At 32.8% G+C, this 27297-nt stretch overlaps 1 protein-coding gene across 4 annotated transcripts in view; it reads right to left on the bottom strand.

Moving 5' to 3' along the window:
• LOC136041171 (4-hydroxyphenylpyruvate dioxygenase-like protein) overlaps positions 1–27297 on the bottom strand; it is a 78364-nt gene that overhangs the window by 18515 nt on the left and 32552 nt on the right. Inside the window, exons 1-4 of one of the 4 annotated variants that reach the window (XM_065725701.1) lie at positions 11726–11910; positions 10574–10661; positions 3728–3879; positions 3215–3366 (exon numbers count right to left, since the gene is read on the bottom strand). In XM_065725701.1, the coding sequence (XP_065581773.1) occupies positions 3215–3366; positions 3728–3833 (258 nt within the window). In that variant the 5' untranslated portion in view covers positions 3834–3879; positions 10574–10661; positions 11726–11910. Of the gene's footprint in view, positions 1–3214; positions 3367–3727; positions 3880–10573; positions 11683–11725; positions 11911–18935; positions 19030–27297 lie in introns of those variants that run through there. The other 3 variants (XM_065725702.1, XM_065725700.1, XM_065725699.1) reach the window with 3 other exon arrangements.

Here is a 27297-nt window from a genome sequence, read left to right as displayed (position 1 = left end):
AAGAGGGAAAGGACTACAAATTATTATATCATACCTGTGCCGACGTAAAATCACAGAAGATATCGGTGGAAAAATGACTAACTTAAAAAGTCTTAATGATATTGGTGTCGCCCAAGACTCAGTATAAGGTCCACTTTTATTTTTGATTCATATTAATGATGTTCCACGAGGTTTGCAGGAGAATATTAGCTATGCAATTCTACTTGCAGATGTCACAGCTATACCTAAGGTAGGGTCTAATCATATCAATATTTAGGAGTTTTTCTTGATCCCCTTGTCATTTCATAATCATATTGAGTATTTAAGATTAAAACTTGCTCAAAATATTGCATCGATGTATTGTGTGAAGGATATTCTTCCATTTTCCACATTAAAAATAAATTACGACTCTTTAAGTGCTTCTTATTTGAATTGCTGATCAATTGCATATCACTACAGTTCGTTACCACGAACTGTTTGATTACTGCTCAGTTGTATATCTTAATACATTTTGGAAGCATATAAAACCCTTACAGGTACTACAAAATAGGGCAGTAAGAATACTTTGAATTTTTTTATACCTACCTTCAAAACTTGTAAATGCATCAGAAACTAAATTGTATTCTTTTTCTAAAATTTGATTGATTTAAAACATATACGAGTATTAAATATTTCCACGTGGCATTTTCAAATCCAAAATTCTAATATTTATTTTTATGGTAAATCTCTGCTAATTTTACTTCCTCTTTCAGATTGTCGGTGGTCTGGGATGTACCGAATTCCTTTTGTAAGTTCTGAAAGGTCAAGGTTTTCAATTAGGTACCAAATACCCTTCATTGTAAACAACTATAAGCTGAATGACAAAACTCTGTTTGATCCATCCCAAAAATCTCAGCTAAATTCAAAAAGCAAATATTAAAGCTCCGCTAGTAGTGCCAAAAAGCCAAAAAATAGTAATCTAGAATTTGGGACAACTTCTAATACAGAATTTGCCCTGTCGATCGACACCACAATGGAACTGGATTGCCTCCCTATTTTAGAAAAATATTTTACTTATAGAAGGGTCACAAGCACCGCTAGTATTAGCGGTATAGCCTCCCTATATTCGTATAACTTTTAATACAGCATTTGCCCAGTCGGTCGACACCACAATGGAACTGGATTGCCCCCCTATATTCGAAAAATATTTTACTTATAGACGGGTCATAAGCACCGCTAGTATTGCCAAAAAGCCAAGAAATAGCAATCCAGAATTTGGTACAACTTTTAATACAGAATTTGCCCAGTCGATCGAAACTACAATGGAACTGGATTGCCTCCCTATATTCGAAAAATACTTTACTTATAGACGGGTCATAAGCACCGCTAGTATTAGCGGTATAGCCTCCCTATATTCGAAAAATATTTATAGACGGTTGCCAAAAAGCCAAAAAATAGCATTCCAGAATTTGGTACAACTTTTAATACAGAATTTGCCCAGTCGATCGACACAACAATGGAACTGGATTGCCTCCCTATTTTAGAAAAATATTTTACTTATAGACGGGTCACAAGCACCGCTAGTATTAGTGGTATAGCCTCCCTATATTCGTATAACTTTTAATACAGCATTTGCCCAGTCGGTCGACACCACAATGGAACTGGATTGTCTCCCTATATTCGAAAAATATTTTACTTATAGACGGGTCATAAGCACCGCTAGTATTGCCAAAAAGCCAAAAAATACCAATCTAGAATTTCGTACAACTTTTAATACAGCATTTACCCAGTCGATTGACAACACAATGGAACTGGATAGCCTCCCTATATTCGAAAAATATTTTATTTATAGACGGGTCATAAGCCCCACTAGTATTGCCAAAAAGCCAAAAAATAGCAATCTAGAATTTGGTACAACTTTTAATACAGAATTTGACAAGTCTATCGACACCACAATGGAACTGGAATGCCTCGCTATATTCAGCAGATATTTTACTTATAGACAGTTCAGAAGCACTGCAAGCATTACCAAAATGAAAAGAAAATAAGAAATTTAAATAGAATGTATAAATTAGAAACTATTGATATGGAGGATATTCATACGTCTAAACCAAAAATTTAATGGTAATGTTCATAAACCCTGTTGATATTTAACTTGTCATTAGAACCAAACACAGTGTGGGAATATTCTAAATAATGATAATTCCAACTTTTCATATTGGAAGAAATTGATTGCTTAGATGTTTAGTGTTAATGATTTGAAAACTATCATTGAATGTTTTAAGTGATATTGCTTTGAACTCCATGTTTAAGCAAATTAGCTTCTGTATAAAACTAAACTGGACGATAGAGAAAACTTTTCAGTCTTATTTCAAATTCCTAACAGAATTAATTAAGACAAAATTTGCGTTTTAAACTTTCTTATAGAGTTTTTTCTTATACTTTTCATGTCTGCACGTGAATAGAGCCAATTAATGGGAATCACTTTCTAATGCGGGTGCTTATATGCTTAAAACTGTGCATAGTTAGAAATACCTTCATATTTGATTTCAAGACGCATATGAATATTTGAACGTTTTGATATTCAAAGGTTTAGCCTTAGACAAATGGAGGAAAAAAACTCCCTCAGCGCCATCTATAAATTTCAAACCTCATTGAAACTATATCAATATGAAAAAAGATTAGAAAGATTAATAAGCCGTGATCCTTATAAGGGCCTGAATAGATGAATAATACAGTGACACTGCATGATATTTATTCTAGCTTTATCAGATGACTGCTCTCGCTACATGAATATTGATATTGATAAGTAGCCTGCTACATAGGTATTTCGACGTAAGACCTTAAAATATGGATTTTTTCCAGACCAAACCGCTTTTTTATGACGAATAAATAAACAGTCAAATTAAGATACGTCCATTTGTTAGACAGTGAAAACTGATACAAAAGTCTGGATATTTCGACCACATATGCAGCGATCGTCATCAGCAGATATACTGCTGATATGCATAGTGCATATCAGATATGCATATACTACAGATATACATATGTACATCGGCTGATGAAGATCATTGTATATGTGGTCAAAATGTCAAAACTCTTGTATCTAATAGATAGACTTATCCCCATTTAAACGTTTATTTCTTCGAACTCTATAGGGAAATTTCAATTTGTCACCCGTAGGGATTGTTGCCTTTTAGGATCAAAGCTAGTCAGGTAATTTGACCTTAGTATAGATTAATAATATTTTACTTACAGATGAATAATAAGCTTCTGGCGGTTTCCAAAATTGCACTCCATTTTCATGGAGTCGACTCACACATGGGACAATACTCTTCGTATGTAATCCAATATGTTGAATACCAGGCCCACCATGCTCATCCAAAAATATTCTGATATGTGAATTAGCTGAAAATTAAAAATTATGAATCAATACCATATAAGAAAAAGGTTATACAAGCACAAATTTTCAAGCAAGAGGTTCCCAAAGCTCTAATTCAATCTCTACGAAAACTGAAAAGTCCTGTTGACTCGCACGTGGGAAAACACTCCCTGGATTCTATGCAATATCTTGAATGAATAACAGACAAGGACCACGCTAATTCATTCAAAAATGGTTTCATAGTATAAATAGTTGAGAATACAAAATTATTGAGAGAGGGCACTGCCCTCTACGATAAAGGCCACACAATTCCAACCATACAAGGAAAAGGTTTCCAAGATTTCAATTAAATTTCTAAACTGAAATACCACTTGTTTTGTAAGTTACCTTGTCCTGGGAGCGATTCAGCAAGAACAATGGATATTTTTCTAGATCCTGATGTTCGTAACCCTACTTCTGCACATTTCCAGTAGTCCATTACTTTGAGCTTCATTCCAACACTACCTCCTATAATTAGGCCATCAATTGGTTGATCTAACCTGAAAAAAGGATCACGTGAGCAAATGTTTTGTCTTTTTAGAAATAAAAATAGAGTTATAATAAAAATATTGTTGGTCAAAATCAATATGTGACACCAATATGAGCCTGCATAAGTCAGAGGTTAGTTGGAAAGGGCAATGGGGCCTAAAACTTAAAAAAATTAGAATCTTAAGTCAAAATATCCAAAATTAAACATTAACATGTTTTTCCACAGCCATACAGAAATTGAAAATTGACACACAGTGCAGGATTCCAAAAGACTAGTTTAGAAAAACAGTTCCATTGCGTCTTTTCGGTTAAAGTCATCCATATTGGACAATACTATAATTTGAAACTAGTTGTTCATAGACCAGTTCTTATTAGAACATTTTCTGTAATAAAAAAGCTAGGTCTTGGCAGTTTAGTCACCCTAAACGAAGGTGTTCAGTCAATGGCTTCTCGAAAAATATCCAACTTTCTTTAACGTTTCATCAATTTCATCAGACTTTTAATCAAATTATACCAATGTAAAGAAAAGAATAGGGAAATAAAATGCACATCATCCGTGCTATAGTCTCCTATATTCGACAGACCGACACGAATTTCCGAAAAGTTTTAAGATACTAAGTCATTTTTAAATCAACATTAATTGACCAATAATAGGGCAACTAGTCTGGACTACATATAGCGTTGTCAGTCAATACGATAACGCGAAAACTAAGGCTTCACGGTATCGTATCGGTGGATTAATAGTTTGGAGGTGTTTGGATACCTTCGATATTGCGCTTTTTCCAAATCCAAACGCGTTCCGATGTTCCACATAGAAGCTTCAGGTTCTTAACATGAAATTATTTTTAGCGATCGTTTTTTTCAGTACTCCCCTTGCAGAAAAAACCGGAAATGGCTCCCAGATCAAGAGTACTAGGCTTGCAGACAAATTTAGTCCAGATTCAACTTCAACTCGTTTTTACAATTGTCCAGTTTAGAGTCGCGTCCCTCGCAGCTCTATTGATTTACTGATTCATCAATCATTTATTGATTCATCAATTGAAACAGGCTATTGCTCCAGTAAACTAATGAGGCTGCTTAAAAAATTACCACAATTTCTTAAATGGTTCATTTCAGCAATTTTAATAACTTATGAATGAAATAGAACTAAAAGGAAAAATTTTGACAAAAAACCTACTTGTTTACAATAATCAAATTAAACTGAGAGCCATGAATTTAATTATTCTAATAGTGAGTCTTCCGCGTGACCTTGTTTAGTACTGTCATTTCATAGTTTGTTTTGATTATGTTTTGAAAAATAAAAGACACACTTTCGAAAGATATTATTTTCAGAAAAGCACAAATGACACTGGCTTTTCGAGTATTTGAGAGGGTTGTAATCCCACTATCTGAGGGTAAATAAAGCCCACTGTCAGCGGAACTCTCATTGGCAAATCTTTAAAAGCACCACGAATTTCTTTTTTTGTTGCTCTTGTTGATATTATGAGAACTATAATCACATTCTTCGAAATATAGATCACTTTCATCAAAGCGCAAAGAACACTCCAATATTTACTGGATTTAACGGGGCAGAAGGCCTGATCTTATTTTTGGTAATTTTGTTCATTTTAAGCCTGAATTGATCATCATATCAATAACTTCTTGTGCAAAGATTCATTTACAAGTAATTTCTGTTTGTTTTATATTTCATTTACTTATTCACAGCAGTTTTATGTCGTTTTAAGTTTAATTTTCTGCTCACTTTAGGTTTTAATATCGTTCTACACTTTTCTTCGAAATAAAAATCTGGAAAAACATTTTTAAAGTGATGACAAAAATGGTCAAAGACACATTTTTATTAATTTTCTTTTTCAGGGTCTGATAGTATCAAACCTAGGGATGTGAAGGGTTTACAACAAAAACTGAAGATATTAGTACCCTTATTATAGCAAAAAACCAAACTACGCAACAGAAAAGGTGTAGATTTTCACACACTCTTAGAATAGTTACGTTCGTGACACAATTTAATGCTTTATGTACTTCGAAACAATAGCTTTACTCCGACTGAAAAAAATTCAGACCCACTTTCTAGGGTAGTATAAGAGAAAGGTTGGGGAGGCTAAAACACGTTCGAAGGATTAAGAATGATAGATTGTCAACGATTGTCCTTGCTGGACATCCATCAGGGGCCAAGCAAAGAGCAGTTCGTCCCCAAATGGCGAGGGAAGATATCATAGGGAAAAATTTAAGAGAAATTGGAACTTCTTGGGAGGACGTAAAGAGAGATGCTTTGGATGGAGGGGAAATGTGTGTAGCAGTGTTAGCCTCAGGCAGCTTGGAGCTGCAGTGAGATGTTAGTAGTAGTAGAAGTAACAGTAATAGCAGTAAGCTTCAAAGGATATGCTAACAGTTGGAGAGGAATTCGCTTCTAATAAATTTTCATTCTACACAATAGAAAGATTTATTATATAATCCATTTAAATCAGTCAATCAATTTAAGACTTGATCCATTTTTAAGAGGTAAGGAGTTATTAAATACTTCAAAAAGAGAAGAACAAGGGCTGGTCAGAAGCCAAAAATAATATTCCAAGGCCCAAGTTCTGTTGATTTTCACTAATTGTCTTCTTTGGATCGATCGCACTTTCCTTTGCGAACTTCCTTATTTTCGACACTCATTTACATTCTTCATTCTATAAAAATTCAGACTCCTAAAAAGACCGTCAAACAGAAGTTGAAATGCGTTTTGAACAACTGCTTTTTGATAGTCTCATGAATCGACATCTTTTATCCCCTGCAGCCAACTCAGTAGTTTGCAACAGGAGTTAGTTAGTACCAGTGCCATGTAGACCTAACCAGTTTAACAGTTCATTACTACCATTTTTTTTCTAGTGTCTTTAATTATGCCCAAGGACTAGGATTAGAAAAAACACCACCATTTAGTTTGGTTTTTTATCAAAAACCACAAAAAAATTCTTTTGCGGTAAATGGTTCCGATTGTAACAGAAAATCCAATTCATTTCTTAGGCAACAAAATCGATCAGGCCACAACAAAGATCTAACTTCTGCCAGTGAAAGTGAAAGGCCTTGTAAGTAAACAATAACATTTGCAGTTCAAATGATATAAAGAATATCGGTAAATAAAACAAACTGAGCAATACCAAATAACTGTTTAATTTTTGTTGCACTCCAAAACGCTATGAGTAAAATATTAACCTAACTTCAGCATAAACAATAGGGCTTGATGGAGTGACAGCTCCCGATCTTATATAAGTATAATTCCTTTTTGATTTTAAGTTATAATGTTGATATTTACTCTCATAGACATTTTTTTTATTCCAATTAACAATCAGTTCATTCGGGTTTATTAAAAAAAAATTATAACAGTCATAACATACTTAATCTCTCATCTCTATGCAAAAACTGCATGCTGAGTCCCATATCACCTCAAAAATAAATACGCACTATGGCTCTCCCTCCATTTCTCGATACAAACATGGCCCCTACCAAAAAAAACATCCTTACAAGTCCCCACTTCTTCATCCAGGAGCAAACCACTCCAACCCCCACAAAAAACTCAATAATGACTAAAATCACTTTTCTAATTAGATTCATTATTCAAATTAAACTAATTCAAAACAAGATAATTTTTTATTCTCTTTTTGAAAGAACCAAGGGAGCTCCTACCTCTCAGTTCAAGCGGTAGGGTATTGTAGGCCTTAGCACAGACGATGTCAGGCGAAAAATCCGACCTCACTGTTGGCGTATTTCGAATATGGATCTGTGCAGATAGTCTTGTAATTGGAAGACGCTGTTCGATACCAAACGGAATAGATTCCTAAAAGGTGGTGGAAGCAAGCCGGAGAGGAATCTGAAAGCAAAAACCAAGCAGGAAAGCTCAAACAGCGATTTCAGCGAGAGATAATCTTCTGTGTGTTTGATGATCTTCAAGGCATTCTTGTGGATGGAATCCAGTTTTTCAGATGGGATTTGAATGTTGATTGCCATACCATTGCGCAATACTGTAAGTGGGGTCTAATGAGTGCATTGTAGAGAAGGGTAAGGGTTTTACGTGGGAATGTTTGCTTCAGTTTTTTCATGATACCAAGATTCCTTGAAAGCTTTAATTCTACAGCATGGATGTGAGGAAGGAAAGAAAGGTTTTCATCTACTATTACTCCTAAATATTTTGCACATCCATTTACTGGTCGTTGAACCTTTCCACGAGTCGTCACAATTCCTGTTATTTCTGGGTGAAGGGTTCCTCCCCTTTAAAATAGTAGGATGCAAGATTTTTCTACATTGATGACAAGTTTGTTGGCATCCATCCACAGATAGGTCTCTTCTATGATGTTTTCAAGCTTCCGCTGGAGTGAAGGCATATCAAGTCCGCAGCAGGTAATTGAAGTGTCGTCAGCGAATGCTATAAGTTCATCTTGCTCGTTAGTAATGTCCTCAGATGTTTGATCAAAGCATTGGTTACAGCATTTTTGGTCGTCATGATTCGGATTAAGGATACGAGTTAGGTCATTTACATGGACTAAAAACAAAAGAGGACCGAGGATTGATCCTTGGGGCACACCAAATTTCACAGTAGTGTCGTTTCTTGGGTCGTCACCAATGTAGATGCAACTATTTTGAAGATAAGATTCAAACCATTGAAGGGCTATCCCCCTCACTCCAATATGTTGCAACTTTCCCAGTAAGATTGTATGATCCATGCTGTCAAATGCTTTCTTGATGTCAATCAATATAGCAGCTGGCAGAAGGCCTGAGTCAAGTGCTCTGTTGATGAATAAGCTTAGGGATGCCAGAGCATCTTCTGTTGAATGACCAGGTCTGAAGCCGAACTGACGACTAATAAAAAATCCTTTTTTTTCGAGAAACTGGTAAAGTAGTCTTTGTAAGGGTTTTTCAAAAACTTTTGAAAAAACAGATAATATGGATATGGATCGGAAATTTGATGGATCGTCATGAGGGCCATCTTTATGCAGAGGGATTATTCTTGCTTTTTTTAGTATCGAAGGAAAAACACCACTTCTTAGAGACAGGTTTATCAAATAAGTTAATGGCTCTAGGATAGAAGGGAGGACTGCTTTCAGGGCTTTCGTGTGTATCCAGTCAAATCAAGATGCTGATGTGCCTTTCAAGGTCTTCACAATTAGCTCTACTTCAATTGATGTCACAGGAATTATTGCCATTGATTTGGTGCATGCTGAGTCAAGGTAATGCTTGTAGGGTTTGTGGGGACTTTTCGCAGAAGTAGAAGTAATTCCTCCTATCCTTGCGAAAAATGTACTGAGTTCTTTTGCAACCTGAGTGGGTTCCGTAACTGCCTCCCCGTTGACAAAAAGTCTGGAAGGCAATTCTTCTTTCTTATCATTTGGTCGCAAAACCGAATAAATGACCTTCCAGACTTTTCGTCCATCCTTCCCACTTTCAGATATTTTAATATTCACATAAATTCTTTTTGCTTTCCTCAGAACTGAATGAAGGCATTTCTTATACGTCTCATATCTCTCTAGGTTTTCTCGGCTTGGGTGGTTTCTGTAATTTGCCTATAACTTATTTTTCATATTTATGCATATGAGTAAGCTTTCGGTAACCCATGGGCATATTAGGGTATTTTTTTTTTCACGGTTTCTTGGTTTATCTATAAAACAGCATGCTTTATATGCAGCTACAAACGCATTGTGGAAAATTTCAAAACCTTCGTTCACATCCTCATTTGCTAGGACATTGTCCCAAGAAACATTTTTTAACTCATCATTTAACAGTTTAAGATTCTCCTTTTTAAGATTAATTACTTGTAGACCCTGGTTAGTTCTTACGAGTGGAGTTGGTATCCTCCCCGTGTTGAAGACAGTGTGTATAGGAAAATGATCAGATGTGTCACTGGTGATGACTGATACCTTCGCCGGACATAATGTAGAAAAAATGTTGTCAATCAGTGAGTGTGTACTTTCTGTTACTCTGGCTGGAATTGTAATTGAAGGGTAAAGATTAGACCCTGACATAATAGTGAGAAGATCCACTGAGCTATTTCTTAGAGGAAAGGCTAGATTAATGTTAAAATCACCTATGATGATCACATCTTGGTTCTTGTTTCCTATTAGCTGTAAAATCTGAGTTAGTATATCCGTAAAAGCAGAAACAGAACCAGAGGGTGAGCGATATATTTCTCCAATCAATATCTTTTTCTTAGAAGGCCCATATAGCTCAAAGAAAAGTGATTCAAAAACGCCTTCAACATTCCGGCTCAGTTGATTGTTAATATGCACAGCATATTCATTCCTCGCATAAATAGCCAATCCTCCTCTGCGAGCTTCTTTTCTATGTAGAAAATTTGATTTATAGCCTGGGATATCTAGGAGGCTATCCGTTTGTCCTGTAAGGAATGTCTCACATAATCCAATTATGTTGGGTTGCAGTTGGTGGCACATTGAAGTTATTTCCATAGACGACGAACATAATCCTTGACAGTTAAGTTGAAGCACAGAGAACTGAGATTCAGAGTGCCCATTGATTAAATCTATTAAATCAACATATTTACTTCTAGGATAATTACTTTCACTAAATAACGGCAAATCATCTTCATTACTTATTTTTTCATCAAAAATTTTCTCTAAATCCAAAAAAGAATTCTCTAACTTTTTTAACCGGTTATAATCTTTTGGCAATGACGAAGTGATTAGCCCCCGGGATGAAAAATAGGAACTCATTACTTACCTAATAATTTCCAGGGGACAAGGCCATATCTTGAAGTGAAGCAAAAGCCATGAGAAATACACACACCCGTAGGAACTTTTTTTGAACTCTGAAAGAGAAAAACAAAACAAAGAAAATGGAATAACATGGATAAAAAATAGCATTTAAATACACATTTTAGACAGAAAAATGTAAGCAAGCGGCAATCAACCTGTAATGACAACTACATAAGAAGGAGAAAAAAATAAAAAAATATATAGAAAAATTAAGGAATGTTCAAGAACTTAATCAACATCCGACCGTGGCAAGGATGGGGGAAAATCAACATGGAAATCTAATCAATTGGCAATCAACTTATACTGACAAAACTTATGAATGAAAGGAACACACACAATTATGACTCTGAGTCTAATTCCTCAGGTTGGATAGTTGGCACTTTAACTGGGTCAAAGCATTCATCTAGATATTTCGCCCATTGTGAATTTTTAGACTTTTTAACATCCAACCACATTCTGACGCCTCGTTGGACAAGACGAGTTTCAGCAACTTTTTCAGCTGTCACTTTAGATGTTTTTAGCTTATACCCTAATGAGAAAAGTTCCTTTCTTCTTTTACCAAGCTCCGCTGGTAGGTCCGTCGATATACTGAACCCCGACTTCTTAAGTTTTCCACACTCCTTCATGATCATCGACCGGTCAAAGCCATCTAGGCTTACAAAAATAGGTTCTACAACCTTTTTTCGCTGTGTCCCACTCCGGAGGCTCAGAACACTCTCTGGTTCTGGTCGACTAGAATTCTTTGAAATACGATAAATGGCACTCAAACGTATTTGGTTAGCGTTGGATATTCCAAGCTTAGCCTCAAAAAATGAGGCTACAGTCTGCCGAAGATTTTTTGAGCCTTGCGGCGCTTCAATTCCATGTATAATGATATTATTTTTTCTTAGATATAGTTCTGTTCGTAAAGTAGAAGTCTTCACTTGGACGAGCTCAGTCTTTAGCAATTTATTTTCTGCTCTGAGTAGTTTATTTTCAGTCTTTAACTGCGAAATTAGCTGTAGCATTTCGTCCATCCTCCGGTCAAAATGCTCTTTTGTCACTGCTATTACTAATTTCTGACAATAATGCCGCTTTGCCTATCTAATATACTAAAATATCATCGAGTGAAACTTACTCGCAAGGGCCCCGTTTTGTAATAAATCCAGTTATTACTAGGGCCCGCTTTCATCAAATGCAAATCTGAAATCCTATTCAATCGAGCTTGTTCTCAGTGAAAAAACACTGTATCCTAGGGGCGTGGCTATAGCAAATTCACTTTGCACAGCGGAGAAACACACTGCATGAATGCTCAACGATAACTGGAAATTTTTTCTGATTCGGTCCAAGCTTGCAATCCAAATCTCACACTAAACCCGTGGTCCGATTGTGAATTAATTGTGTATACACATAGTATCTGCAGAAGTTAGTATATATATATATATATATATATATATATATATATATATATGTATATATATATATATATATATATATATATATATATATATATATATATATATATATATATATATATATATATATATACATATATATATATATATATATATATATATATATATATATATATATATATGTATATATATATATATATATATATATATATATATATATATATATATATATATATATATATATATATATATATATATATATATATATATATATATATATATATGGGTCAAAGGGGACCCAATGAAGAATATAAGTAGAAACAAAATCTGTCAACATTTAAAAACAAAAAGTTCCCGAAAATCGAGCTTAAAAATGAGCCAACAATGTTTTTCTAGTGACTTAAAACTTACAACCGTAAATCCCTGGGACTATGTTCCTTTCCTTCTACCGGGAACTATTTTTAAAAAATCAAAGAGTAAGAATTTTTAAAACTATATAAATTTTAAAGACTAAAATATTTTTCGTTATATATATTTTAGTAATATATATATACATATATATATATATATATATATATATATATATATATATATATATATATATATATATATATATATATATATGTTGATTCAAGTCGATGTCGATTCATGGGACTATCAAAAAGCAGTTTTCCAAACCGCATTTCAACTTCTTTCTGTTTGACATATATATATATATATATATATGTATATATATATATATATATATATATATATATATATATATATATATATATATATATATATATATATTTATATATATATATATATATATATATATATAAATATATATGTCAAACAGAAGTTGAAATGCGGTTGTGACAACTGCTTTTTGATAGTCCCATGAATCGACATCGACTTGAATCAACATATATATATATATATATATATATATATATATATATATATATATATATATATATATATATATATATATATATATATATAAATATATATATATATATATATATATATATATTTATATATATATATATATATATATATATATATATATATATATATATATATATATATATATATATTACTAAAATATTTATAAGACGAAAAATATTTTAGTCTTTAAAATTTATATAGTTTAAAAATTCTTACTCTTTGATTTTTTAAAAATAGTTCCCGGTAGAAGGAAAGGAACATAGTCCCAGGGATTTACGGTTGTAAGTTTTAAGTCACTAGAAAAACATTGTTGGCTCATTTTTAAGCTCGATTTTCGGGAACTTTTTGTTTTTAAATGTTGACAGATTTTGTTTCTACTTATATTCTTCATTGGGTCCCCTTTGACCCACTTAATATGAGTCTCTAGTTAATCGGGAAAACGTTTTTCGGCTCTTCTCGGGCCCTGACTTAAAACAATTGTACTCCCAAACTTAATTCTGGCCGTACAATTGGATCATGACCATGTTTTGGCCCTCCTACATCCTTCTTCTTCCTAACAAAAATAGTCCTCTTGGCCCAAGGAGCAATCCATACAATTTTCAATTTAATTAGACCGCTAGGAGCAATCTTGCTGGCTCTTTTCAACAATTAAATAAAAAAAAACATGTTTTTGAACTGCAAGTAAGGAGCGACATTAAAACTTAGAACGAAAAAAAACTATTCCGTATATAAAAGGGGTTGTCCCCTCCTCAACGCCTCGGTCTTTACGCTAAAGTCTGACTCTTTCTCACAACTCTACTTTTTAAAACAATAAAAAAATTTAGCGTAAAGAGCGAGGTGTTGAGAAGGGGACGACCTCCTCAACGCCTCACTCGTTACGCTAAAGTTTGACTCTTTCTCACAAATCTACTTTTTAAAACAATAAAAAAATTTAGCGTAAAGAGCGAGGCATTGAGAAGGGGACAACCCCTTTAATATACGGAATAGATTCTGTTCGTTTTAAGCTTCAATGTCGCTCCTTACTTGCAGTTAAAAAACTTTTTTTAAATTTAATTTCTGAACATTTTTTAATTAATGCATGTTTTGATTTTGGCTCGCCACATATGAATAATTAAAATGAAATTTGCAAATTAATTTTTTTTTTGGCTAAATGGCTTTCTCATAGTTTTGATGGGACGATTTTGATAAAAAATTTCTCTAAGAATGACCCCTGAATCAAAAAGGCTGTAGAATAAATAGTTGAAATTACTAAAAATACTTTAGCGTAAAGAGTTAGGTGTTGTGGAGGAGACGAACCCCCTTATAGACGTGATAATTTCTGTTCGTTTTTAGGTTCTAATACTGCTCCTTTCTTCCACCTAAAACTGTTTTTATTTCCTCATTGTTTTTTTTTTTAAATAATGCTAGATATACCTGCGGCCCCTTCATAGAAATTTTCTTTCCTCATGATAAATTCCTCAATAGAAAGATCCTCCCACGTGACCCCCTCCCCCGATCCCCTTTAACGTAAAAAAGTCCCCCTGAAAATGTCTGTACACTTCCCAGTAACCATTACTATATGTAAACGATGGTCAAAATTTGTAATTTGCAACCCCTCCCCCGGCGAATGTGGGGGATTAAGTCGTCCCAAAAGACCTAATTATTAGGTTTTTCAACTATGCTGAACAAAATGACTACCTCAAAATTTTGATCCAATGACTTTGGGAAAAATATGAGCGTGGGAGGGGGCCTAGGTGCCCTCCAATTTTATGTTCACTTAAAAAGGGAACAAGAACTTTAACTTCTGTCAAAATGAACCCTCTCGCGAAATTCTAGGACCACTGGGTCGATAAGATCAACCCCGAGGAAAAAAATATTTTTATCAAAATTCCATTTGTTAGTTTCGGTTACTGTTGAGCCGGGTTGCTCCTTCCTACAGTTCTTTACCACGAACTGTTTGATAGTAATTGTCTATGATTCATTGGCAATTTGCATAATTTCTGAACCTTCTACCCTAGGGCTGTATGGGTCTTTTTTTTCCTCGAGGCATATTTGTTGGACTTATTGGCTATTTTGAGAGGGATCACAATCCTGAAATTTTAATCCAATGCAATAGGGGTACGGAGGCTTTTGGGGGGTAAAGGAGAGTACGACGGGGGTCCTTCCATCAATTCCTAGCCTTCAATAGGGCACTAGAATTATCAGTGTTCGATACATTGAGCCTCCTCTCAAAGTTCTGTTACTATCCCGTTTACACAGAGGAGCCGGGGGGGGGGGAGTAGAGCGACATAAGGTTGGCACTTCATTCTTTACTTAGTCATTACTTATGCATTGGCTCTGATGACCCAGACATACGCGTTTTAAATACGCTAGAAATAAACGGCATAATTTTAATAAAACAAGTTCTTTTTATAAAATAATAAATTAAGGTATGTTTATACTCATGGGTGTCCATAGAATAGACGTGTAAGATGTCAGGATGGCTTCAGTAGTGTCACTGAAGAGATTTATTTTTTTGCAGATTTCTAGGCTTACGTTTCCAACATTTCAATAGAAAATTTTAATATTTAAAAGAAATGCGCATGGATAAGCTCTTTCATCTTTTATGATGATTTTTTTTATCCTAATATAATTCCTTTTTTTGACCAGTCTCAAAAATCCAAGCTTTTCAACCATGGTTTTAACCATGGTTGAGTTCGGATTTTCCAAATGGGATCTCAGATTTAATGGGCCAAACCGATAATTTTGGCTCTCATTGGTTTGAAACTCGCACCCATAAGTCCTTGGAAAAAAATATGTAGTTTGTCAAAAAGTTCGTGGTAACGAACTGTAGTAAGGAGCGATCTGGCTCAATAGTAACCGAAACTCTAAAAACGGAGTTTTTATAACAATAGTTACATCGAAAAAATTGCATTTTTATGCTGATATTAAATATATAAGTTTCATTAAGTTTAGACTTACCCATCAAAAGTCATGAGCCTGAGACAATTTGCCTTATTTTAGAAAATAGGAGGAAACGCCCCTTAAAAATCATAGAATCTTAACGAAAATTACACCATCAGATTCAGCGTATCAGAATTCTAATGTAGAAGTTTATTCTAATGTGGTTTCAGTTATTCTAATGTAGAAGTTTCAAGCTCCTATTTACAAAAATGTGGCATTTTACATTTTTTTGCAACAAGACAGATCACGGATGCGTGTTTATTTATTATTTTTTTTTCCCAAGGGTGATCGTACCGACCTAGCGGTCCTAGAATATCACGTGGGGGATCATTCTAACAGAAATTAAAAGTTCTAATGCCAGTTTTAAGTGACAAAAAAATTGGAGGGTACATAGGCCCCCTCCCACGCTCATTTTTTTCTCAATGTCCCCGGATCAAAATTCCAAGATAGCCATTTTATTTAGCATAGTCAAAAACCTAATAACTTTGTCTTTGGGGACGACTTACTCCCCCACAGTTCCCGTGGGAGGGGCTGCAAGTTACAAACTTTGACCAGTGTTTACACATAGTGATAGTTATTGGGAAGTTTACAGACACTTTCAGGGGGATTTTTTCGGTTGGGAGGGATGGGTTGAGGGGAGGGGGTTATACAGGGGGAACTTTCCATGGAGGAATTTGTCATGGGGGAAGAGAATTTCCATGAAGGGACGCAGGATTTTTGTTGCATTTTTTTAAGGAGCAATGAAAAAATAAATATGAAAAAGTTTCTTCAACTGAAAGTAAGGAGCAGCATTAAAATCTGAAACGAACAGAAATTATTACGCACACGATGGGGTTCACCTCCCCCTAATACTTCACTCTTTATGCTAAAGTAATTTTATTGATTTCAAGGCAATTTTATTGCCTTTCTGATTCAGGGGTCACTCTTAACAAATTGGGACAAAATTTAAGCTTTAGTGTAAAGAGCGAGGTATTGACGAGGGGGCGAACCCCTCATATACGTAACAAAAACATACGAATTTGGAAGTTCGTTCCGTAAGTTAAGTGTATTTTTACTAATAAAAACGTTCGTAACATAAAAAGTTCTAGTTGCCTTTTTAAGTAACCAAAAAATTGGAGGGTAACTAGGCCTACTCCCCTCTCTTTTTTTCTCACAATTGTCCGATCAAAACTATGAGAAAGCCATTTAGCCAAAAAATAAATTAATCTGCAAATTTCCTTTTAATTATTCATGTGCAAAGAGCCAAAGTCAAAACATGCATTATTTCAAAAACATTCAAAAATTACCAATTACCCTCAAGTACCAAGGCCAAGCAAACCCTAGCAAAATTTTTCACTAGAGCCAAAATTCACCTCCCCCTCGTAAAAAAAATTCAGAAAATGGGCATGAAAGATTTTACCTTCAATTGACTTCAAGCTTGCATCCAAAAAGTCATTGGGACAAGGTTATTCTAATGAACAAAAAGTAAATATAAATTGGTTCACCCGAAAACAGGCTTCAGAAACTTGTACTTACAAAGAGCTTGAAGCTTATTTTTATAAGTCTTAGGGTAAAGGGGCATCAATGCACAGAAAAAATACTCGAAAACATATATTTCACTTGAAAATAGGCCAAACGAAAATATCCAATGTAATAAGACAATTGAAGAGGATATTTCCAATATGTCAAGATAAAAATGAGCAAAATGGACTTTAAGGGTTTTTAATCAGCCCAGGCTAAAAGGCTAAGATTCTTGACACCCAATAAAGAACCCATAAATTAAGTATCTCCGATTGGTTTAAATTTACCTTCAAAATTCCTGAACAATCCGTGGAAGACCGAATAATGTTCTATTTTTAATGCCTCCAATCAATCCAATTTGAATTTTAAAGTAAAAATATTGTTAGAATAATACCGCACAAGACTACTGCTGATCAAACATTTTGAATTTTTTCTGCTTTCTTAAATTTATGGTGCAATCCAACACTATAGTTCCAAAGTGGAAAAGCTAAAAAAACGGTGTTACTTTTTAAAGTATTTAGTAAATAAAGGCAATCAAACAACACACAGCTTCATAGTCCAAACAAGTCATGCTGCCCTGTTTCATGGCCTTTCAGCCAGGAAGTGTAACAGGGGTTGGAGCCGTCCCCCCTACACTCACGCGCACCCTTCCTGTTTGGGCGGATAAATAAAAACTAAAATGAATATATATTCAAATAGACAACGAACTCAAACTTAAAAAGAATAGAAATCACTGATAAATATGGTAAACAACTCCCCTAAAGCCTTTTCCCTTAAAGGTCCCCTAAAGGTTTTTATTCATTTCATTTTGTTCGCTTTCCACACACACTTACTTATTTATTAATTTCCTTTTTTGTTTTTTTCCTATATTCTTCTCAAAGCATGCAACATAAGGATTTCTAACATAAAAATTCTCTTCAATAATGTTTCGTAATCGGGATTTGGCAATATCATTATAGGATTATCAATATAAGAACAAATAAGAAAAAGAAAAGGAAGTCGTACTAGGTAGTTTAATCATGGATTGTTAAATAAAGCTGCCTTAAGCTAAATAATATTCTGACAGTAATGCACCATGAAAAGTTTAATTTTAATAGGTTAAAAATCATTATTGGGTACTAGAAGTAAAATTGGGGCTAGCGACAATTAGTAAAAATACGCAATTTAGAATAGATTATATTACATTCAGCAGTCAGCATGTGAAAATTAAGAAGACTTTGCAACAATTAGCTTTAGAAAGAAACTGGAACTGGAACAATTAGAAAAAAACTGGGCTTTTGCTGAAAAATAATTTAAAAAATAGAAAAGGTGAGTCTACCTTTCGAGAAACAAGTGATGAGAATGAAGAAGAGTTTAATAAGAAGAAAAAGAAGAAGAAGAGCTTTACCAGACTCATCACTTTGCCTCCAAACGAAGCAAAAACCGCATGAGAACTATAATGTTGGTTCTCCAGTAAAATGAGTTGTTTAAATTCTTTTTTATTACCACTAAAGAAGTAATGCGCTGGTCATTTTATGACCAAAATGGCCCAAACTCTTAAATTAGAATCTGATTTTGAAACAAGAAAAAATACACTACCTATTTATCATAAACCGTTTCATTCCAAAGGTCTTCTCATAAAATTCAATAACAGAGTCCATTTGACCCGTTTAACATATCAAACAGTTCGTGGTAACGAACTGTAGTAAGGAGCGACCCGGCTCAATAGTAACCAAAACTCTAAAAAATGGAATTTTGATACCAATAGCTACATCAAAAGAATTGCATTTTAATGCTGGTTTTAAATATATAAGTTTCATCAAGTTTAATCTTACCCATCAAAAGTTACGAGCCTGAGAAAATTTGCGTTATTTTAGAAAATAGGGGGAAACGCCCCCTAAAAGTCATAGAATCTTAACGAAAATCACACCATCAGATTCAGCGTATCAGAGAATCCTACTGTAGAAGTTTCGAGCTCCTATCTACAAAAATGTGGAATTTTGCATTTTTTGCCAGAAGGCAAAAAATCACGGATGCGTGTTTATTTGTTTTTTTTTTTCCCAGGGGTGATCGTATCGACCCAGTTGTCCTAGAATGTTGCAAGAGGGCTCATTCTAACGGAAATGAAAAGTTCTAGTGCCCTTTTTAAGTGACCAAAAAAATTGGAGGGCACCTAGGCCCCCTCCCACGCTAATTATTTTCCCAAAGTCAACGGATCAAAATTCTGAGATAGCCATTTTATTCAGCGTAGTCGAAAAACCTTATAACTATGTCTTTGGGGACGACTTACTCCCCCACAGTCCCCGTGGGAGGGGCAACATGTTACAAACTTTGACCTGTGCTTACATATAGTAATGGTTATTGGGAAGTATGCAGGCGTTTTCAGAAGGTTTTTTTTGGTTTGGGGGAGGGGTTGAGAAGAGGGCGATATGCTGGGGGAACTTTCCTTCGAGAATTTGTAATGGGAGAAGAAAATTTCCATGAAGGGAGAACAGGATTTACTAGCATTATTTAAAAAAAAAAACAATTAAAAAATAAAAGTGAAAAAGCTTTTTCAGCTGGAAGTAAGGAACAGCAATAAAACTTAAAACAAACAGAAATTATTACCCATATGAGGGGCTCACCTCCTTCTAATACCTCGCTCTTTACGCTAAAGTATTTTCGGTAATTTCAACTACTTATTCTACGGCTTTTGTGATTCAGGGGGTCATTCTTAATAAATTAGGATAAAATTTAAGCTTTAGTGTAAAGAGCGAGGTACTGACGATGGGGCGAATCCCCACATATATATAATAAAAACATGAGAATACAAAAGTTCTTTACGTAAGCTAATTTATAAGTTACGTAAATCTTTTACCAATAAAAAGATTCGTAAAAAATTAAAAGTTCTAGTTGCCTTTTTAATTAACCAGAAAATCGGGAGGCAACTAGGCTTCGTCCCCCACTCTTTTTTTCTCAAAATCGTTCGATCAAAATTATGAGAAAGCCATTGAGCCAAAAAAAAAATATAAAAATTTCGTTTTGATTATTCCTCTGCGGAGAGCCAAAATCAAAACATGCATTGATTCAAAAACGTTCAGAAATTAAATAAAAAAACAAGTTTTTTCAACTGAAAGTAAGGAGTGACATCAAAACTTAAAACGCACAGAAATTACTTCGTATATGAAAGAGGCTGCTTCCTCATCAACGCCCCGCTCTTTACGCTAAAGTTTTTTACTGTTTTAGAAAGAAGAATTGAGAGAAAGAGTCAAACTTTAGCGTAAAGAGCGGGGCGTTGATGAGGAAGCAGCCTCTTTCATATACGAAGTAATTTCTGTGCGTTTTAAGTTTTGATGTCACTCCTTACTTTCAGTTGAAAAACTTGTTTTTTTTATTTAATATATGTTACATGGTCCATATAGTCAATCAGCGAATTGTCACAGCCAATGGGTACGGTCGGAAAGCCAGGGAGAAAGCCCTTATATCTGTTTTTATCCAACAGGGTATGTATAACATTTCCACATATAGATTTTACTTGAGCAATCTGAATGGATCCAAAAGAATCGTTTATGATCCTGCAAGGGGTAATTATAGCCCCTCCTGCCTTAACATAGTTATCACAGAACCATTTTTTATCTTTCACTGCAAAGGCTAGATTAAACACGGTGTCCCTTTTATACTCTCTTGCTGCAATTTATCACAGTTCCATTGGATTCAACTAGTTTTTCAACTCTTTTTGTTATTACTAAAATACATTCACCAAATTTCACAGCATTCTGTTTTATGTCTTGATCTTCTTTAACATAAGCTAGTTCAAAATTAAGCTTTTCAATGAAATACTTGGTGATTTTTTCAAGATTGGATGTACATACTTCAATATGATGTACAACAGGTTCCATACCAATTGTTAAGCTTCTTTTTTTAATCTGAAAAAACGAGCATTAAGAAATATAGCTTCTGAATTCACTGTTTCTTGAAAGAGTATAAAATTCTTTTATTACCATTTTCCCCTTTCTCTTTAATAAAATTATTACGGACTGTAGGCCTAGCCCAACCTAAGAAACTAGATAAAACATCAAATTTTAATAGCGTGTTTTTTTAAATTACATCGGCAATTAAAACTGATTCACCTTCAAAAGCAAATAGAAAATGAATTACACTGTCTGACTGCATGGCTGATTTGTTTAAAAATACAACAAAATAAACACACCTTATACCAACAGGCAAGGGATGGCAACCAAGGGCCAATAAAAGATGGATGCAACCCTTTGGCTTTTAACTGATTATTAGCTCATTAAAAAATATCCTCCTTTTTTCATTATAAAATTTCAACAAATTATTTCTGCAGTCAAAATACTTCTTTAATCCCTGTATTCAGCTCTCCAAATGTTGGTTAGATTACACGAATTCTGAAATACCAGTAGCCTAAAATTTAATGTTAAAGGAGAGAAAAACATGCTAAATAGCATCTCTTCATCAACAAAAAGCCCGAAAAAAAGAAGTGATCTTACAATAAGAAATAAACCTCTGAATTCTCTGCTCATTGGTTCTTCTCAAGAAAGCTCTATAGAATTAGAGCTCAGGATGTCTTTGAGAAAGGCTTCAACAAAGAGTCAAGACCAAAAGATGTTTTAAAAGATTGATGTTTGCGAAAGTTTGAATTTTCATAAAGTCTCTACAGAAAAAAGCAGAATCGACTATAGAGGAATCTTACAAAAAAGATATTGTCACCAAAGCTTCACTGTAACACTTGATTTTGAGTTCTAATATTAATGCCTTGTTCCCAAGAATACCATCAAATATCAGAACTTTTTCTTATTTCAGAAACCATTAGAATTTTTGTATATGAAATAAAATATTCACAAACCAGTATTGATGCCATTTAATATCAGTGAGTTCAAACATTAATACTTTCTTCTCAAGAAAAAATTCTAATACCAGGATGCATGCAAACTTTTTTTTTTATTCTGTTTCACTAACCAATAATATTTCTCACTAAATAAAAAATTCACTACAATCATTACTTTACCACTGATACACAGCATACATGAACATAAATGGGGTTTCTGGACCACCTGCAATCATTCAATTTACATCATTTTTGCTCATTTTACATCATTTTAACATCAAATATTGCACATTCTGAACATTTCCCATCCCTACATTCAAAATGAAAACAGGTTCTTGGAAATCAAATTTGGTCTTTATACTTTATCACAATGTGAATAAAGGCTATAAGCCCCATTAATTAACCTCTTTTTTTGTTTAATTAACCATTTAAATGAAGATTTCCAAAAATTTTATAATTTCCCATCCGCAGCTTTAAGATCGGAAAAGGTTTTGATGAAATAAGAATTTGATGAAATTGTAAAATAAGAGTTTAATTATATTCCATTTTTCCTATACTACTGATTAAACGTAATAATTTATTATTTAGTGGTTAGTTCAATATCAATATCCAAATACTTTATATTATCTTTATTTTTTTCTTTCCATAGCCTTTAAAATCATACCTTTATCTAATTTTTTAAATTTCTCTTCAAGATTAGCTGCTTTAGAATCAAAACGCTTAGGCGCAAAAAAAACAAAACCATTTCATGTTTAAAATCAATAGTAATAACGAGTTTATTTCCATATTTAGTTGTAACACATTTCATTCCAGTATTCGTGCATTCCATTCCAATGTCTAAATCTTCTTTCCTAATAGTTGGATTATATTTATTTTCCACTTTCATTTCGCTTAAAAAGTTCTCCATTTATTAGCTGCGAATTCTATGAGCAAATTTCTAAATTGCCAATAATTTATATATTAACATATAATTTACTATAAATGACTTCCATGATTACTTTTCTTTCTGAAAATATTACGCAGTAAATGTTATACGGATTAACAGGTACTTGATGTAATAAAAGTTTAATTTCTATATCAACACTTGATGAACTTTAATAAATATTCGATTCATGCATTAAAACATCCAAACAAAATAAAGGATTAATTGTTTTAATCATTGTAACTTTAGGATATAAATATTTTTATGTTTATATGCTAGCTGTAAAAGTTGTTGACAAGCGTTAGAATAATCTTCATTAGTATCACTGAAATCTTACTTAAAATCTCCTTGTAGATATTTTGCATATATATATATATATATATATATATATATATATATATATATATATATATATATATATATATATATATATATATATATACATATATATATATATATATATATATATATATATATATATATATATATATATATATATATATATATATATATATATATATATACATATATATATATATATATATATATATATATATATATATATATATATATATAAATATATATATACATATAAATATATATATATATATATATATATATATATATATATATATATATATACATATATATATATATATATATATATATATATATTATATATAAATATATATATATATATATATATATATATATATATATATATATATATATATATATATATATATATATATATATATATATATATATATATATATATATATATATATATATATATATATATATATCCATTTACTCTCACTTCAATTCGATCAGTATTCACATGGTTAAATAACATATTGTTTTGCATATAACTGTTATCTTTTTCAGATTTCTGTAACACAAACACCGTTTTAGTTCTATTATAGCGTTCACTGATTACCCTTCATATTAATTCCTTATCTGTTTTATTATCATTTTAATAGGTACTATACGCTTTTCATCTTAATTGAAATGGGTTACCCTTTTTTTAACCCAGCTTTTGATTGTTCTGCCTTCTTTGTTAATCCAGCTTCTAATTGAGTCACTATGGGTAAACTGGGATGTAATACAGGTAACATCAATGATACATGCATTACATCACTTTAAATTTTTTAGCTCCATTTTTTATAATCCTATAGAAAAAATAGTTTCTTTTTAATATAATTTGATCTGTAACACCTCTATAGCTTGAAAAACTCCAAATAATTGTGATAATAGTAAATACATATTAACCACGTGACTTTCTTTTGTTATATTCAATCTTTTGAATCAACCACTATTAAAAAGGTTATTTCATTTTGTTGTAATGGCTAAACCCCCTGCTGTAACAGGTGTAAAAGTGTTTTCAAACTTGTTTTCTAATTTGAAGGGATCAACGGATTAGGTTTAATCTTTATACCAAAAAATATTAGTAGCTGCGCTTCGAAGATAGTCATCTAAAAATTTAAATGAATTTTTAACATTAGTCGTTATATCAATATAATCAATACTTTAAATACATTTTTCAATAATAATATATTCAGCACTTCCGAAAAAATGAAATCCATAATTTTTTTAAGTAGCTTCATCATTATTTCGTATATTTGTTCCATCCGGTTGTGTTCTTTTCACTTTTGCATAAAGGTAACTATCACTTTAAAGAATCCAAGATTCCAATTGTTTAAAAATGAAATTATAATTTAATCGTTGAGATGCATTCACATTATTTTCATTAATTTCTGTATATTCGTATTCGGTGGAAAAATCATCAACAATAGGTTTCTCAAATATTTCCCAATTTGGAGTAACAACATTATTCACCGCCATTTATATACGGAAAAAATTATTAAATAAAGTTTAAAAGATTTTCAAACAGCGGAGAAAGATCTTCGATTGTCAATGAGAGTGTCAACAAGAGCATCACTAGGAATGTAGTTCAAGTCCCTTCCCTAAAATTATTGCGTTCAATAAGCATTTCCTCTGTTCATCAAGACGTTTAATGAAATATCTTTTATTATTTGAAACTATATCCTTTAGAGATCTCACATCATTTAACTCTCTTTATTTATAATCTATCCAATCTTTTCCATATTCAATCGCTCTGTTTTTAGATAATTCCAGTCGAGGTTTGATCATAGTGTTATACATGGAACGAGCATCACCTTTTAAATTTCTTATTGACGTCTTGAACAATTGAGAATTGGCGATATTTTTAAAGGAATACATTCCCACTACCATACTGTCTCGTATACAATGACTATTTCTTATTGATCAATATTTATTATAGATAACGTTTATTAATATTTTTTATTAAACTTTTTTTTTCAAATCCAAAACATATTCAATATTTTCTCCATTCAGATCGAGTAACCTACCTAATTGATCAGTTATAGTTATTCTTAGCGCGTTGATATATTCGTTTCGATTGATTGGAAGATATTGCCTTTCTATAGGAATCTCACGGAGTAGCATTCCAGGTTCTGTTTTTGGAGCTAAACTCCATATCACATTAGAGGTTGTATTCCCATTCACAATTGAACTATCCACTAATGAGAAATGAATATGTATTTTATCAACATTTCTTGTAATATTACGAAGTTTAGTACCTTTATTATGCTTACTAGTTAGTTTAGCTTCATTTTCAAACCCTAAAATAAAACAGAAATCACTAGTAAACCGAAATTTATGATTCTCTTTCAAAATAATAACGAATTTCATTGTTGCTAGATTGGATAGTATACTTATTGGGCATTGATCCAGGGATAAATTGAAATAAAAAGTTAAGAAATAATTTAAACCTCCTTCATCATACAGCCCATTGGGTATAATAACGTTAATCATTCATTATTATTATTATTTAAGAAGTAACAACACTTCTTGACTACTAAGGTCCCTGCGTCGGCCTTGCAGTGCATTCCGGCAGAGTGATTCGAATTTTAACCATTTATTCTTGTCTGTTTCCCTGTATTCAAACGTATTGCTTTTAAATCGATCACTAATGTTATACCTTGAACACCATAGTGTACATTGAGTTAAAGCTACTTCATAATCAGAATTCCGATTGAACTTGATCAGATTACTTGAATTTGACTGTTCGATTTCACTTTTGTTACCACTAATAATAATCAAAACCATTTATTAATTTAAGAATTTTTTTTCATAAAATTCAAATTCCGAGATAGATGTTGTAAATAGTATTATAGTCATTTTTCTTAATAATTTCATTTTTGAATAAAGAATCGAGCAGGCCAACAGCTCCATATGATGTATTTTCAGCAGCTCTGCTACCTAGCAAACTATATAATTTGTCAATAATATCATTTACATTCATGCAATTCCCAGTTCATTCCTGAGGTAGTATAACATCAAAGTTATCTTTAGCAGCTTTTGACCTTCTTGCATAGATTTTTACGAACTGAGACTTTTTTCTAGCTCACTAGATTTCACACCTTTCATCTTTCCTCCAAATCTTTGATGAAGCGTTACTGATTCATCTATTGCCTCTTTTAAATATTGAAGACTGTATAAATAAAAACTAGGTATTTCAAAATAGAATCCCTTAGGACCGTAGTCCTTATCAATTTCTCACAAAAGTTCTTCATCTATCCACGAATCGACATTAGCAATGAAATTTGGTTTATTTTGGGGTAAAGTAGCCTGACTTGAGTGTGCTTGATTGCTTGATTGAAAACTTGCTGCGTTGCTTCAAGATTGATCCAGTCATTGAAAGCTTCTGCTTAAATTAGTGTCACTTTTATGTAATTTGTATTTTTATCTTCTGCTTCAAGGATTGGTGCACCCAACTTTTCAGCATAAACGAAATCCAGCTTGCTCAAAGGAACATTCTTGAACTATATTTCTTTGTATTTTTCTACTTTTCACTATACTCGCTAATAATTTTTTCAACTTTAAAGGATCTATTTATAGAATGAAAGTTTTTATTGAATAACTTTCGGGAGTTCTTCTTTTTAAAGATTTGAGAAATACAACAATGAGTGATAAAGATAGTTAAAGACTTCAATTTACAACACGTTTAATATTTTGTTCTCAGAATGATAATGAAGAACTCGAACCATTTCATTATCGTAGCTACTCCTGAATTTTTAATAAAAATAATGACATCAAACAAGGCCAACTAAATAGTAATCTCAGGAATATGTATACATCAGTCATAGACAATACACCTAGATCAG

Source organism: Artemia franciscana, unplaced genomic scaffold, assembly GCF_032884065.1.
Source record: "Artemia franciscana unplaced genomic scaffold, ASM3288406v1 PGA_scaffold_1178, whole genome shotgun sequence".
NCBI lineage: Eukaryota > Metazoa > Arthropoda > Branchiopoda > Anostraca > Artemiidae > Artemia > Artemia franciscana.
This window is presented reverse-complemented; position numbering and strand designations above follow the sequence as displayed.